This window comes from Chroicocephalus ridibundus, chromosome Z (assembly GCF_963924245.1).
Source record: "Chroicocephalus ridibundus chromosome Z, bChrRid1.1, whole genome shotgun sequence".
NCBI lineage: Eukaryota > Metazoa > Chordata > Aves > Charadriiformes > Laridae > Chroicocephalus > Chroicocephalus ridibundus.
Window position 1 is genome coordinate 51,181,519 of NC_086316.1, and position 16,689 is coordinate 51,198,207.

Consider the following 16,689-nt stretch of genomic DNA (forward strand, 5'->3'; position numbering starts at 1 on the left):
AAGGGGAAATACACCTTGTGTGAAGGACGAGCAAAATGCTTCAACACACAGGAGATGAGGACCTAATGCATGACTGCTGTGCAGGGCCTTTTGTGAATTCCCCGCACAGGGATAGATTTTTCCGTAGAGCATGTGTAGATTGTAGGAACAGTTTATGGCGGTTGGACTGATTGTCAATGGTGCTGAGCATCTGTAATATCCATTGAAGGACTTTGTCATACGATGATGACCTTCTTGTGCGTGTAACATTACTACACTGAGTTAGTTCACTTAGGAAATATTCCATCAGATAAATCTTTTTATTCTAAACTTTCTCAACCAGTCCGGATATTAGACAAGAGTGCTGGCTATTTTGTAATGAGTCTGTTTTGCTTCCAGGCAGCTAGTAAAGTGAGAGGTTGAAGTGTTGCAACACAATTTTGATCGTTTCTGAGTAACTTTGGCAAGTACGCCAGTGGTTGTGCTTTTTGTTTGTAATATCTTTTGATCTTTAATGGACAACAATAGTAATATATTAAGAGTGCGACATGACCTCGATGCTTCTGAGCACACACAGCTGTTGTGAAAGTGTAATTCTGTTCACACCATAAGGACCGTCTCACTAAACACCTCAACAGGTATGTACTGAATTATTGGGCCTTTCAAGAATCCTGAACCTGTCAGATTTTACATTAAAAATTATTTGGTAGCAAACATTGCCATCAGATATCAGCTCCACATTTAACCTGAGTATTTGCTCACACACTCGGCTCTCCTGCCTCCCCAAATGCCATCTCAGTATTAACATTTTTTATGCATTCCATGGCGATGACAAATTGTTTTCTGAGTCTAACTGTGGATTAAGTATGCAAAAGGCATGTTTGCCACTGCCAACAAACCAATAATTCTCACTAACATCTTCAGAGTTACAACATTTATAAAGTTGCAAAGTGGAGTAAACAAACCATCTGTTTGGCTTTACCATATATGTCATGCTCTCTTATTAGCATATTACGATTCATTTAGTAAACAAATTCGGTGATTTCGTTCGTGTCAAAGTTAGAGGGAGCTTGAAGATGATTAACATTCCTGGGACAGGCACATTAATACATTGCTTCCTCTGCAAAGTTAAATGGCTTCTCAGGAGAATCACCCCTTGTTGACAAGATGAGACTGTCAATTTTGTTTGCCTGCCACATTAGGGGCCGTAAGGGGATGGGAAGCTCTGAGAAAGAGGAGCAGTGTAGGCAGCATAATTCACTGCGAATTGAAAAAAGAAGTCTAATTCTGATAAATGGTCGACCCCAATACATCCTACCTGTTATTACAACAGACGTGCCGTATCTGTGCAGTAAATTAGTTAAACCCCTAAAGAGTTTGATGGGAGCTTATCTTCAAGTGAATAATTTGAGTGTAGAGGGAGCTGTCTCCGTGACCAGTGTGAGTGATTTGTTTCATATTGAAAGGGATTGAAATGACTGGGCTCCACATCTTTAATTTGCAAGAACTTGCTTGTCCTTTATTTCCTGCATTTAATAAGCACTGTTTTTTTACTTTTTTTAATAGGTGCTGAACTGTATTTTACCTTTTGGATTTTCTTCCTATGAAAGGTTAATATTTTTCAGATTCTATGCAATTTAAAGCCTCAAGAACTGATGTTAATACCCAAACTGTTCATGTAAAAATGCCATGGTTTCATTGGGTAGTATAGTATTTTGTCTTCCTTCATTGTTCTGAAGTCTAGCCCCTATCCCTACATTTCCCCTTACATGTAGAGGCAAACTAAACATGAGCAGACACATGGAAGCGCTAGCGCACAGACTGAAACCTTGGCCCCATTCAGATAAATGTGAATTTTATAATTTAGGTCAGATCAGGATTTCAAACCTTTATTAGCTTCGCTTAGATTTATGGATATTTTTTTTACTTGACAAAAAAACCCCAACAACCTCTATCAAAGACTGCTGAGAGAGTGGCAAAATTAGAACAGTAACAGAGAAAACAATTTCTTTAACATTTTACATTACTAATTAAATTCCAGGAACTGTTTTATTGTTGATTCTCTTAGTAAATGGGGAAAATGATTGCTGCTTCCTTCTTGAAGACATATCAGAATTAAGGCCATATCTCTTCTCATAAATATGTACATTGTTATATTTAGCCAGAGTCTTACTTTCTGGTTCTTTGATTTTAGCTGCATGAAACTCAGCACTTTCGGTCTGCAAAGATTCTAAGAAAGCATAAGACCCCAGGTTTACTTTCTGTTATGTTCACATATTCTGAGCCTTTCTGTGAGTTTCAGACTTAAATAAGCGGGAAAGGAATATGAAATAGAGGCAAAGCTGCAATACTTTGCCATATTAGCAAATTGCATTAGGAATTAAAATCATGTGAGATTTTTAAACAAAACCATAAATCTTAATTGACAGCCTTTGAGGTGAATAGAAACAAAGAGACTTTGCTTTAACATTTCATTATAGGTAAAAACGTAGGCTGCATACTGAGCTGAAGATAGGTGTGCAAAAAGTCTCATGGAAGGAATAATGAAAGTTTTATTGTTTATGATATTTCAAACCAGATTGACAGAGTTTAGTATTAACCTAAGTATAGCAGGAGGATAACTTCTATGGGGCCTGTACAACTGGAGTGGTTACTTCCATATCTAACGTTTTAATAAGAGGTTTGCCAATCTGTACGTAAACCTCTGGAAAAGTGTGTCCTGGCCTTCCATTTTGTAACAGAACCTTCTTCTAACTGCTGAAGATTATGTGGTTTCAGGTTTTGTAACCCAATATTAGCTTCTGTCTTCTTTAAAAAAACCCTAAAGATCGAGTATTACTTGGAAAGAACAGAATTTAATAGAAAAGAATTTAATGTTGACTTTTAATGCATTAAGTCTCCAAATATAATTTTATTGTATTACTTAATGCTGGGATCACTTATTGTATCTTATAGCAAAGCTGCCCAAAGACTGGTGGTCCCCTGCTGTGACCTCCTGTCTGTGTCTTCTTTGTTGTATTAGCATGATAGGACTAGGTGTTATTACTTTGGCAAATCATGTATTTGTGAGAAGATGCATTTTCAGAACACTTGAAGTACAGGAGATTGGGATATTGTTTTATTTGGAAACACAGGAAGAAAGGATGTGGTAGGATACAGCTGGAAATGTTGAAATTATTCATTTCAGAATTTTAATGAACGATACAGTGTGCTTTGATGTTTGAGTGAGATTTTCATCAGGGAACTTTGTCACTTACAGTCAGCCATGGAGGAGCAAGGGGACAATAGCTAGGACATTTAACTGTTGGTTTGGCCTTTCTGTCTCACTGTGTCAGGGACTGGAAAACGGTTTTCCATAGTCCCTAATTGACTGCCCTAACAGTTATGCAGCTGTATCATTCTCATTCTTTTTCTCTCATCCCCTTAATATTTAAGTGTAATCATATTTTTGTCTTACTAAAAAATTAAGAAAATAATGCATTATGTTTCATTTTCAACAACCTACCCTGCCTCGACCTGTGAACAACACATTCAACCCAATTTCTCATGCAGTTTGTTTTGTGCTCTGTATAACACTTGAATTTAAATAGTGTACTCTTTATCATCCAAATTCCCTAACTCTGCTGTGTGCATCAAAGATGAGGTTTGTCCTAGTGCAGATAGGACTGCAGCCATGGGTGCATCCAAAGTTGGCCTTGAGTCATGAATATAATTCATACCAACTTCTACACCAGGCCAAATTCTACTCTCTGATAAATTCCTCCACACTCACTTCAAAAAGAAATAAAAAGACTGACTAAATAAAAATAAACTAAAATAAAGCGGCCTTTACATTTTTCTTTCCAACAAATGGATAGTAAATTAACAAAATCAGATTCATTGACAAGTGTAGAAAGAAACTGCTGAAGAGAACCTGGTCTGGATTTATGAGCTGTGTAAATGGCATGTACGTTTAATTGACCATATTTCCTAGGCTTATAATACCCTTTCTTCTGTTGATGCATAGTGCATCTCTTACTAGAGGAGCTCGCTAGTAGTAGGTGGGGTGGAACTGACAATGAATTCTAATTATGGAAGAATACTTCCGTGAACTTCACAGGGAAGGAAAATACTACCACCAGTGGGATCGTGCCGACAGTCAGAGAGCTGCTATAGTTGCTGTAGCACTCTGTATTGTGCTGCTACTGAAGCTCCTGTCTGAAAGGGCAGTGGCGAACCGGGAGGTGAGATACCCTTGCCACTTCGCCACAACCACAGATTTCATGTGTATCATCATTATCATTATCATCCCTACAGCAGCACTGATCCATTCTTAAGATCATCGAATTCAGAAAGCTGAATTCATTCTGGTGAGAATGAATTTTTCCACACACTTTTGCCCACCATATGTCAAATTCATGAATAGTAACGTGAAAGAAGAATGCTAATTATGTGGAAAAATTGGGCATTCTGGGCTTCCTAAAATAAACCAGACTTCGCTAAAACTCCTTGCCACAAGAAGCTACATCTCAAAACATACTCTCCTCATTTTTAAGGGTACATGACATCTAGTAGAGAGCTAAACAGATGTTTGGACATTCTTTGGCACACATAGTATTTTAAATTCTCAGGACTACCCCTCTTCACCATCCCTTGTTGCCTAGGATGGGGTAGATCTGGAGCTGAGTGATGTACGCCTTTAGTTAAGCTCTTTTGACCTCATATTCCTGCCTGGAAGACTTCATTCACCAGCTGTCTTTACGCAACATTTCCATTGCCAGGATCAAATCTCGTTTTGGTAGTTGATGGACAAATAAGCAGTCCAAGAAGTCCAAAGTCATTCAAAGCAATTTATAAGGTCAAATATTTTGTTTTCTATACACGTGTATGCCTATGCCATTCATTTAGGTTCTTCAAGTTTTTTTCCCTGTGGATACAGCAGAAACTACAGGGCAAAAGACAACAGAGATGGCCTTAAATTAGCTAGCTCAGGTATGAGGAATAATGGAGCCATGGCAAGCTGAAGCTCAGCTGATGTTGGCGTATCTTACTCCATGATTTTCCGCCTGTTTGATAGCAGTGTTCATGCGCTGGCATAAATCACTCTGCCCAAGCTGTGCCTCACCTTACTCGGGGAACATTGTTTACACGTACCTGGGAGCAGTATTCAGAAGAGGAAGGGGTAGCGGCATCATAAGTCATATCAGGGAACAGAACAGCTGAAGCAAGAAACTGCAGAAGTCATGGGGAGGAGCAGGTGAACAGATGACAAGGTGGCTAACATTGGCTGAAGGCTGGTACAGGACTTGCTAAGATTTGGGAGTGACAAAGCAGGGGAGAAGGAGTTGGATTAAGATGGAATACTTCAATTTGGTATGTAAAAGGGGGTCTAGGAACTACTGGAGCACTTTAGGATGGCTGAGTTTCACAAGAAAAAAAAAAAGCAAGGAAGATCAGTATTGGATGAGAGAGGCAAAGAAATAGTTAAAGTTATCAAGACAAAAGATAGTATGGGCTTGGCCAATATTTGTAATGCTACTTTCTTGTTCTCACGTCTCTCTGACTGCTGTTTGCAGCTACTGTGTCAGGGTACAGGTTGTCGGTTACATACTCTTCTGCCTTTTCACCTGAATAATAGTCTTCATAGCTTCATAGCATATGAAAGCATAGCTTTCATTTCTGCCCCTAAACTCAACCCTATTCTATTTGGCCATTGCCAGTGCTTGTCTTTCCCCAGAACATCTCCCTTTTTAAACTTCCTGGTCTGTACCACTTCTCTTTCTATTCTGCCTTTACCCAGACTCTTCTTTCTTAATTCCATTTTTTTTGCTTATGGATCCGTTATTTGTAGCCATCCTTACCTACGTGGTCATGTTCCTTCTACACAGAAGTCCCTTTTCAGCTTTTCCCAAAAGAGCTTTGGGACGGCTGCTGTCAGCCCTGAGAAACGCCTCCTCTATGCAGGGCGGTGTTCAAGCAGCACCCTGCTCGGGGTGCTCCATCTGTGCCTCAGGGTGCAGTGCTACATTCAGTTGTCCAGCAGACGGGAAAGCGGTGCAGGGTCAGGCTCCAAGCACTCTCCACTGGTGTGTCTATGAAAACATACTTTCCCTTCCCTCTTATCCCAGAGGTCGTTCAGCTACTGGAAATGTGTGTTGCTAGTACCGACAGCACACAGTATTCTTAATTCTGACAAGGTTTTAGCCTCTGTGACTTTGGTTTTGTCATGAGATTTCAAAACTTCAGTGTCCAAATAAATGAACTTTTTCTCACAAGTCGTTCCTCTCGTACCTAACAGACTGTTTTTGCATATGATATTTAGGGAGACTATTAAACACAAGTGAAATAGATTAAGAAATGAATGTAAAAGAATCAATTCTTTTGAACTGTGGTTGCATAATGGAAATCGACTGCTATGAATGAACCTATGTTCAGAAGTTATGAACAGCAGAGCTAATGCACTGCCATGAGTTCATCTTTATTATTGCATTACACCTGAATCAATTGATAAAGTAGCTTTTTTTTAAGGCTAGGAATGGCACTTAATTGAATAAAAGTCAATGTAATTATATTAGGAGAATCCAACAGTACTGCTGACAGCGGAAAAGGGACACTACTGAACAGAGTGCCAGAACTTGTCCACACATTTCTGCACATCGTTTCCCTGACAGATATTATGGGCTGGTACATACTTTAACTAGATTACCGATTGCCACTGCTGTAAGTGAGAATTGAATAAGGGAGGCATCTCTCCTTATCAGAGCATCAGCAGGGTTTGCAACCTTACGCTGGTCTTTCTCAGAATGGCCTCTGTCCATCCGGGGCTCAGTGGCCCCTCTTTACCGTGGTAATTTATTCTTATCTCTTCATTCAGTGAATGCTGAAGTTATTTTCACTGCATGCCTGGCTGCTTTTTTTCTCAGCAGCAAACCAAGGAAATATGAAGCGCAAATGCGTGGAAACAACAGTTACAGGCATCCTGACCAGTTTCTACACTGCAGGAAATTCCCGTACCAGGGGAATGAGGAGGAGAGAGGGGGAGAAATCGTAAGAAGTAAACACATGAGCGCTTTATGAGTAGATCGCAGTTAGCGTTAGATGATAAGCACAAATGTGCTTTTATGGTCATGTAATAACAGTGGTCAGTGTGGACAGGCCTTCACAGTAAGCGTTTCCTGTGCTGCACTTAGCAACTTTATGTGGAGTTGTACACCATCTGACACCAGGAAGGCAAGGGACTGTCAGGACTACTGCTTATCATTCATGTATGTGCACACTGCATGCATCTGTTCAGAACTCATTTGTGGATGATAATGGGGATGCTGTGAATATGCTTTGATTAATTTGCTTTATGTTTTTCATATTGTGTGGTTGAGTCAGTATCCATCAGAACAACACTGTAAGTGAGATTACAGCTGACAAAAAACAGTTTCACAGTCAGGACTTTTTTTTAAAGTCGATTTTGTTGGTTTCAGATATTATTTTCTTTTTTCTTTTTTTTTTTTTCTTTTTAAAAACCAGATATGTCTGGATTGGAATGTGAATTTGTTCTCTCTCTCTCTCTCTCCTCCCCCCCCCCTTTCTTTCTCTTTTCTCCTCTCTTCTCTCTCTCTCTCTTTTGTGATCTCAATTTAGCAAAAGATTAGAAAGCTGATCTTATCACAAGGTAAGCTCAGCCTTCCTAAGTGCAGTGTGGGGATATGCATAATTACACTTCTGCGCCTCAAAAAAGCAATGGTGCTATACTTGCCTGTGTGAAAGGAGTATTTCCCATGTGGGAGAAAAACAAGGAATACTCTCCACTTTTTTCCGCCCTTGACCATACCTCTCGACTGTCACTCATTAGAAGAGAAATTTTCTGTTCTAGACTCCCCCCTTACTGGAATAATTGCATCCCGAGCGGACACAGTTCAATTAAACTACAGTTCAGTATCAGTTTTGTGTCAGAGAACAGTTACCTGCATTTGCAGGTAAGTGGGACAGATCGTTTCTATTGCTGTTTTCTGTATTTATTCCCATAAGTTGTGTGCAACAGATAGCTGAATCACAGAGAAAGTGATAGAAAATTACAGAAATCAGCTCCACATCAATTTAATTTCCCTACATTTGCATTTTCGTTGTTTATCTGCATTGTATTGCTGTACCATGTTTGGGACTTCAGCTGGTTGAGAGGTATGTTTCAAAGGGTTTTTTAAAACAAAAGCTTGCAATAAGGAAATATTGCTAATAGCTATTGTTCCCTTTCTCCCTTTTTTGTTACTGTAGGACCTAAATGTCTGTAAAAAATTTGATCATTGTTATGTCTTCCCATGCTGATTTAATACCTAGTGCTTTTTTGCAAATTAGAGTATTCCTTTGTTAAAATTCTCTCTTTCTCTCTCTCTCCCCCCCGCCCCCCCTCCCCTTCCCCCTCCTTCTTTCTTTTCCCTCCTACATTTGGGCTCTGATCTGCAATTTATAATGGGCAGACAGACTGGTGAGTCTGCATGTTGTAAATTGTGGGTTTGGGTCCTTAGCTTGCAAAGAATGTTACGCAGTAGAACTTCGCTAATTCTTTTTTTACTGACTCGAAAATCCAGTCACCCTCCAAAGAAACTGAATAAATATTTGTTGTTTCCTCAGCGATGGTGCACATTCTGAATACTGAACCCTAAAGTTTTCTAGTACTGAAAACTTTATACTGATTTATCATTAAGCACTTCAACAAAACAAGCATGTTCTGTGGTCAGAGGTCTTTGATGTCTGTCATGTTTGTTGGTTACATTGTTAATTCAGAAAATGCAGTTTTTCAAAGAGGGTTTCCTGACACTGCTGCAAATCAGTGATGTTCTACTGCAATGGATGAATAAAGCCAATGTCAAAAGTGGAGAGTAGAATGCAGTATTTAAAATAATAGGCTGTTTTACACAGTTACTAACCCAAAGGCTTACATTGTTTGCAAATGTAGAGCTTTATTTCTTGAGAACAAAGGCCCAGACCCCTGTAAAACACTTGAGAATATTTTAACTTGTGGCTTTTGGGACATAGTCCAAAGACCGCTGACATCAGCGACAGCTTTTCCAGTGTCTCTTAGGCACCACAGTGACTTCAGCACATACCTAAGCCAAAGCCCATACTTAAGTGTTTTGATCGATTTGGGGCAAAATTCTCATTGCCGTTAGTAGGGTTTTTTTACTGGAAATTACACTGCTTGGGTCAGTCAGCACTGTATCAGAGACAGTACTGGGAAGAATACAGGAAGGAGTGGTAGTGCCCTCCCAGAAGGATGGAACCAGTGACTTTGGCTAAGATGTCCAGAAACTTAAATGTAGATTTCAGAGACTTGTTCTCTTAAACCCTCCAAGTCTTCTCCATCTTGGTTTGGCCCGATTCTGAATCCCTTTATACCAGAATTAAACTACCAGAATCAGGACCTCTGACTATGTATCATTCAGTTACCTTTATTTTTTTCTCCTCCTATATTTCACTTACACGGTTATGGGAGTATGTATATATATATATACACACATTATATATTTATATGTATGTTTGTATAAATATATAAGGATATGGATCTACAGATAGACCTAGATACAAACACACACAGATATTCCATATATTAATAATATTTTCTCTTGAAGCAAGGCTTTTAGGAAAGCCAGCAGGGACTCAGGAACCAAGAAGAGCATTTTGCATTTTCTGTTAGTGCAATTTATTATTTTGTAAATATCAAATATAAGGGCTGTAGCCGCTGCTGGGGACTAAATTTGAGGAGCAGTAGCTGAAAAGAAAAACAGTATGGGAGGGGGTGGGGGGTGGGTGTAATTTGCTTGTTTTGGTTTGGTTTTGTGTTGCAATTTGTTCACTTGTAGGAAGACTGAATTTTCCAAGAAGCTTGGATAGGGGATATTTCTATGATAAATTATTGATAAATCAGAATTTGGATTTGGTGCTTGATGACTTTATGTTTAATCAAAAATACTGTACATTTTTCCTTTTTTCCCTTCCCTCTTCCTTTCCCAGACACAGTGCTAACATAAACCTGCACCGTAAACTGTTGACCAAAGAACTGGATGACATGGGCCTGGACACCTCACAGCCTTCTCTTAGTAAGGACCTCCGCGACGAATTTTTGGTGAAGATATATGGCGCTCAGCATCAGATGGGGCTCGACATAAGGGAAGACACCTCCTCGCCTGCTGGTACTGAGGATTCCCATATGAATGGGTACGGCAGGGGCATGTCGGAAGACTATATGGTCCTAGACCTGAGCACCACCTCCAGCATCCAGTCCAGCAGCAGTATCCATTCCTCAAGAGAATCTGATGCAGGAAGCGATGAGGGCATTCTCCTGGATGACGTCGATGGGGCAAGTGACAGCGGGGAATCTGCCCACAAAGCAGATGCCCCTGCCTTAGCTGTAGGTATGGGCACTGATGTCCCAGGATCCCTCATGTTCAACAGTGTTTCGGTGAGCAACGGTGGGATAATGTGTAACATTTGCCACAAAATGTACAGCAACAAGGGAACCCTCAGAGTGCACTATAAAACAGTGCACTTGCGAGAGATGCACAAATGCAAAGTCCCTGGGTGCAACATGATGTTCTCCTCTGTCCGTAGCCGAAACCGGCACAGTCAGAACCCCAATCTGCATAAAAACATTCCCTTCACTTCAGTAGATTAGTTCAAGGATGGACACAGCATAATGCCAGCTCTCAGAGAGGGCCCACCACATCTGAACTGCCATATACAGTCTCCCTTTATATATATATATATATATATATAAAAATATACATATATATATAATCTTTTTCTTTTCTTTTTTAACAAAAGAAAGAAACACCAGGTGCTTTTTCCCCTTTGTTGGTTGTTGGTTTATTTTTTTTCCTTTGTTTTTTTTGGCTAGAAACAAAAAAGTGGGATGTTTAATTTGGGGGGAGAGACCCTTCATAAAAAAGCAAGCAAAAACAAAAAACAAACCCACAGAAAACTTGCAGTTGTCCCTAGTTCTGTTAGAATGTTCTTGGTCATCTCCAAAGAGACAATTTGTTCTACCCATGACTTTTGCCTGAAAAAAAGAACAAAAAAAACAACAAAAAAATTGCAAACAAACAAAAAGAGAGAAAAAAAATCTACTTAGTTGTCTTTGTGTCTTCTAAGCATTGGGGATAACGTTCTACTAAGCATGGCTGTTACACTTGTATATATATATTGAGCCTTGACAGGCCTATGATGTAAAACAATTGTATTGATGGTGGTTTAACTCTTATTTTTTTGCTTAATTTTTACAGTTACATTCAGCTGTTAGATAAGCAGGAAAAATAGTTTGCTGGCTAGTTCTATCCATTTATGTTAGCTTTAATGCACATTTTTAAAAGAACCACGGTCTTGTTTTAACTACCTGCTAGATATAAGTAATACAGAGGTGCTGGCATGCTTTACAGTACCTGATCTGATACAGTTTTTTTGTCTTGTACTATTACATAAATCCAGTCATGCACTTTTTCGTACACTACAAGGGGATGTGTAATAATATCCATGCTTTTTTTTTCTTAAACTATTGCCATATTTTCAGTAAGTGTCTTTAAAAAATACACTTAGATAAAAGTGGTCTGGTCAGTATGAGGGCATGAATGCCAAACAAAGAGTATTAGTGTTTAGTGTTAATACAAAAGTGCCAACTTTGCACACGTTTTGAAAAAAGAAAATGTAGTTATTCACCATAACCACAGTTGTAGATTTTGGACTACAGAAAAAAATACTGGGGAGGGAAAAGGGGTAAAGTGAAATACAGAATTCTTGGTGCTTTTTTTAAGTGCCAATTATTACTAGAAACAATAGTGCATCCTTATTCCTTATATACTACATTACGTAAAAGAAAAAAAAACAGAATTGTGTCATGTGAATCAGTGGAAACTTTTTTTTTTGTCAAACATGCATAATATTTGGGGATATAAATGCTGATACTACTTGTCACAGAACAAAGATGAATATAATTTTGTGTGCTTCTTACTATGGCCTGGATTTTTTGTGGTGTTTTAAAAAAAAAAAAAAAAAGAACAGGGAAATAATGTTAACTATGTTGTTCTGTAAAGTTGTCTTTTTTGCAATGGAAAGTGCTGTAGTATGATTAAGGCATGTTTTATAGAAGCAATCAAAAGAAATTAATGGCAGAAGCACTTAGTAGCTCTGAAAACATATGCTGGACTTTTTATTGGGTAACTTTCCCTTTGGATAAAATTAGATGCCAGAAAAAAAGGACTAGTTGTGTTAATGTTTTGTGTTTCACCCACATGGTTTGCCAGAAAATAATGAAAGTCCAAGAACGATACTGAGCAAGCGAGTGAGCAAGAACAGAAGAGGGAAAAGGAGCAAGCAGTTGAGAAAGGCAGAGAGAAAGAGAGGCTGTCCTATGAATCTTTTTTGTTTCCGGTATTTACACATGTTGCTTGAGCTGGTAAACCACACTGGCAGCCTGAGTTACCACAACATACTGACTGAGTGATGGTATTTACTTAAGCTCAGTCTACAGCCAAAACCATTAGGGTTTGTGTTGTACACTCTTTTCTTCACAAAAACAATAACAAAAGCAAAACCAAACAAACAAACAAACAAAAGAAAACCCAAGGGATATTTCAGCGTACAATAAAATATTCCTTCAGTGAGAATGTGTTCCTTTTCTGTATTTACTGATCCAGAACATTATTCTTCGTAGTCAAGAGTCAGAAATGCTCCATTGTTTCAGCTTGTCATTGTTTTGATTTGCTGTGCATTTTGATTATTCTTACCTTTATGTCCACTTGAGTACTTAACTCCTGCTATGTTTTCAAGAGGAAACTCTTAATATGGATTTCCTCTTTTTTAGTACTCTTTATGCATTTCAGTATTCTTGTTTCCAAAAGTAGGAATCAATAGCTAATAAATCAGTATTTCCAGTTGTAGAAAATAAAAGAAAAATCTTTCTAAATGAATTGTCACTACGTTCCTGTGGGTTACAAGCCTCTGATCGTTTTTTGATTCTGTACACTGATGAAGCCCTGAAAACATTTGTGGATCCCACAGAAACTGTAAGGAAAATTTACCTTCTGGTTTAACGAAAAGAAACTATAGCAAAAAGCTAATCAGTTTCACTGGCTTTCTTTCATCTTTTTTTATTTTTCCTCAAAGTCTTAACTACTTTGCCTTGTTAAATTGAGTGGAGAGATCTGCATCGCTTTGTTTTATGTTGTGCAAGCTCAGTGTGTTTGTGAGAGAGGGAAATTAGAACAGTAAAGGTGCATTCTTCTAAAACACATGGACCTTTGTAGTGTTATCTGTACTGCACTCCCATCCCTCCTCCCAAGCTATTAGGAACAAGCAAGATGGAAAGTCAAAAAAACAAAACAACAAAAATTGAATGATATCTACAGTAAGAAAACCCCACTGTTTTGTAGTATGTATGGTATAAATAAATATAATTTTTAATGAAAAACACATTTAAGCTATATAAATAATTCCGAACTAAATGAATCACTGTTCTGCATTCTCATTTCACTCTGTTTCTATTAGAGGTCAATTGATTTTGGTAAACTTGTTTGGAAACTTAAACATCATCAGTAGATAAATTCAGCAGAATTACACAGAAAAAAATAATATCTGTTTATTACACAAAATGAAACAGGACAGTCTAAAAAGTAAAGAAGCTGGGATAAACCTACAAAAACTGTTATAAGCTCTGCAGTCCTGCTTTTATGGCATCCTAAACTTCATTCAGATTCTGCTTAAGCCATGTAGGAGATACCATCTCCGTCTTGTGGACAGAATATTACTCACTGTTATTTCTAGGTGAATCAATTGGTTACTTCAGTGCTAGTGATGCTAATGTCAGAACAGTCTTTGTTTTAGAAGAGCACATACACTTACATTGAATTGAACGGCATTTCCCTCATTCCTACTTTACCATGCATCTGTATGACAATCTGTATTTATCAGAATTGTTCCTGTGGTGGAATTTGTACCATCTGAAGTTATCTGAAAAATACTTTAAAAGGCTGTGTGGTAAAAGTTTGATTTTACTGACAAAAAATAGCATTTCTGGTTGATCTCAGCAGCAACCCAGACTGCAATAAGATTAATGGCTGAACATCTCATGTGTCCAGCAAAGGGCATGGCTGTAATGGTGTGATGATAAGATAAGTGTTGTGCAGTTGCTTATGCCATAAACCTGTGGCTATCCCTTCAGTTTCCAAACCTGTCAGTCTACATCTTTTTACAAGAATTAGACCAACTGTGAGGAAGAGACTCTTCATTTTACGTGGAGTTTGTTCCTCCTTGTCTGGTTCATATAGCTATTGCGGTCACTCTTTCCGTATTGTTTCACTGTTTTGTTTATTCAAGGTAGTTGTATTTTTCTGTAAATATCAAAAAGACTTTGTCTACTTTTAGGAAATAACTTTTCATACTGAACATCCTTTAGAAACAGAACTTCTTGTCTGGAGGTTGTTAAGCATTTTTCTTTGTTCTGGAGGCGAGGCATCAGAAAAGCATGTGATACTGGCTTATCACTAGTTATCTTTTGAAAACCTGGATGAAACAATTTGGAAGGAAAACAGCAGAGTCAAAGCACAAGAATGGGAACGAGAATTAACCACAGGTGGCCCCGTCTCTACTGTTTAGTCTTGGACAGATCACATCACTTACCCTTTTGTGTTTCAATCTGTTAAAATATGGCTAATACTAATATGATCTTCCCCCTAAGGGTGCTCCTGTGAGGACTAAATAGCTGGTGTTAGTAAAGAGCTAATTTAAGTTCATAAATATTTTTGCACACCTTACAATATTTAGTCAATTTTCCTGAGCTATATCTCAACCAGGTACATTTTGTTAAGGCAGAGATTTTAACTTTGCCTCTTAAAATGCAGCTGGCTCCATGGTGACACTGTAGTTGGGCACACAAAGTATAAGCACTCTGTCACTAAGTCGCAACTCCGTTTGTCAAATTATGGAAGGTATAGATTAAAAAGCCTAATAGCACATACACACTGCTCTTAAAGATCTCTCAAAGGCTTTTGATGAATGAGATAATAAAATTTGTATGTTTCCTAGGGATCTGTATATAATTTACACAACAGAAATTGTGCACCATATTTGCTGTGAGTAAACTTCAGTGTTCAGTGTATTACCTACCTTCCTTCCTTCCTTCCTTCCTTCCTTCCTTCCTTCCTTCCTTCCTTCCTTCCTTCCTTCCTTCCTTCCTTCCTTCCTTCCTTCCTTCCTTCCTTCCTTCCTTCCTTCCTTCCTTCCTTCCTTCCTTCCTTCCTTCCTCCCTTCCTCCCTTCCTCCCTTCCTCCCTTCTGCCCTTCCCTCCTTCCGCCCTTCCTTCCTTCCTCTGCTCTCCTCTCCTCTCCTGCTCCCTCTCCCGCTCCCTCTCCTGCTCCTTCTTCCTCTTCCTCCCTTCCTCCCTGCTTCCTTCCCTCTTTCCCTCCTTCCCTCCCTCCCTCTCTCCCTCCCTTCCTTACATTATGGAAATGAAAGTGTACTTCCTCTGCCTGTTCCAGAAGTTTATAATTTTTCCATCACCTATGTTCTTCCTATTCCATCCCCAAAAAAGGAACTGTTTAGGAAAAAAAGTAGAGTCAGCTTCTAAACAGTAAAGTCACTGCCATGGGGGGTCGGCACCTCTGTTGATCCGGTCCAGTACAGCTAACAGGAAGTGAGGCTGCAGGTATCCACTTCAGTTTTCCCTGAGTTTTAGTGTTCTTAATTAACACAGTTAAGGATCTAGCATAGGTAATTATTAGGGGTAGGAATGTGCCTAAGCAACAAGACAAAGAGCTGTGTGGGTACCTGGAGAGCTCAGAAACGTAATGTCAAGGTCTGATCTGCTCCAAAGATAGGAACTATTTACAAGACCAGAGATCTAGTTCCAAAAATTTCTCCTTCAAAGTGTATGATATTTTAAAATCAAACTGCTTGGTTTGGACCCATTTTTCACAGGGTCATTAGGGACATCAGCTGCCATCAGAAAACAGGACATCTTTTCAGAAATGTATTTGTACTCAAATTCTGCAGGACATTTTCACAGCATCATTGGTGGCAGGGGAAGGAGTAAGGGAGGCAAAGTGTTTGCTTTAGGAGCATACACATGCTCCTTTAAATTTTTTGTGCCAGTTATGTGAACGGAACTATTACTCCTTCTTCTGTCCCCAGAATGTTTTTGTCACTTTTCTCTTCGGGTTGTGTTAAGAGAATGACTCTTTTTTATTTCAAAAGGGAAGCAAAGGTGTCTGTACTAAGGGCAAGGAGGCAGCAGGAGTTCCCTGTGGGGAAAAGGTGAGTGGCAGACACATGATGGCAGCTGGTATATGTCAGTTCCTTCTTAGGTGTTTTTTTTTTTCCCTTATGTCACTACTTTGCTGCTATAGTAACTCAACAAAACAGTGACTGTAGCGCTACTTTGCTAGATAAGCATCAGCATATCCTGCTGTCGCCACATGATGAGTTGGGCTTTCTTTTCCCCTCCTGTAGGGACATAAAAGGAACTCTTTTCCATACCCATTTTTACATTATGAACAGAGCAGCATCATATGATGGACTGAACCTTTCACCCATATGTTTGCCCAAGTACATGTCTGTTCCAGTCCCATGGTTTCTGTCTCTTCTTGCCAAGCAGCATTATCACTGCCTTTAAAATGGCCTGTAACAGGGTGAAGCAGCAACTTTTTTACATAAATAATATTGAGTCTGTAGTTAACCAGTCTTATGTGGCTTGTT

At 38.9% G+C, this 16,689-nt stretch overlaps 1 protein-coding gene across 2 annotated transcripts in view; it reads left to right on the forward strand.

The window, feature by feature from the left end:
- BNC2 (basonuclin zinc finger protein 2) overlaps positions 1-10,684 on the forward strand; it is a 332,785-nt gene extending 322,101 nt beyond the window's left edge. For both annotated transcript variants that reach the window (XM_063321447.1, XM_063321448.1), the window contains exon 6: positions 9,961-10,684. In XM_063321447.1, the coding sequence (XP_063177517.1) occupies positions 9,961-10,621 (661 nt within the window). In that variant the 3' untranslated portion in view covers positions 10,622-10,684. The remainder of the gene's footprint in view (positions 1-9,960) is intronic.
- The last annotated feature ends 6,005 nt before the right edge of the window (positions 10,685-16,689 follow it).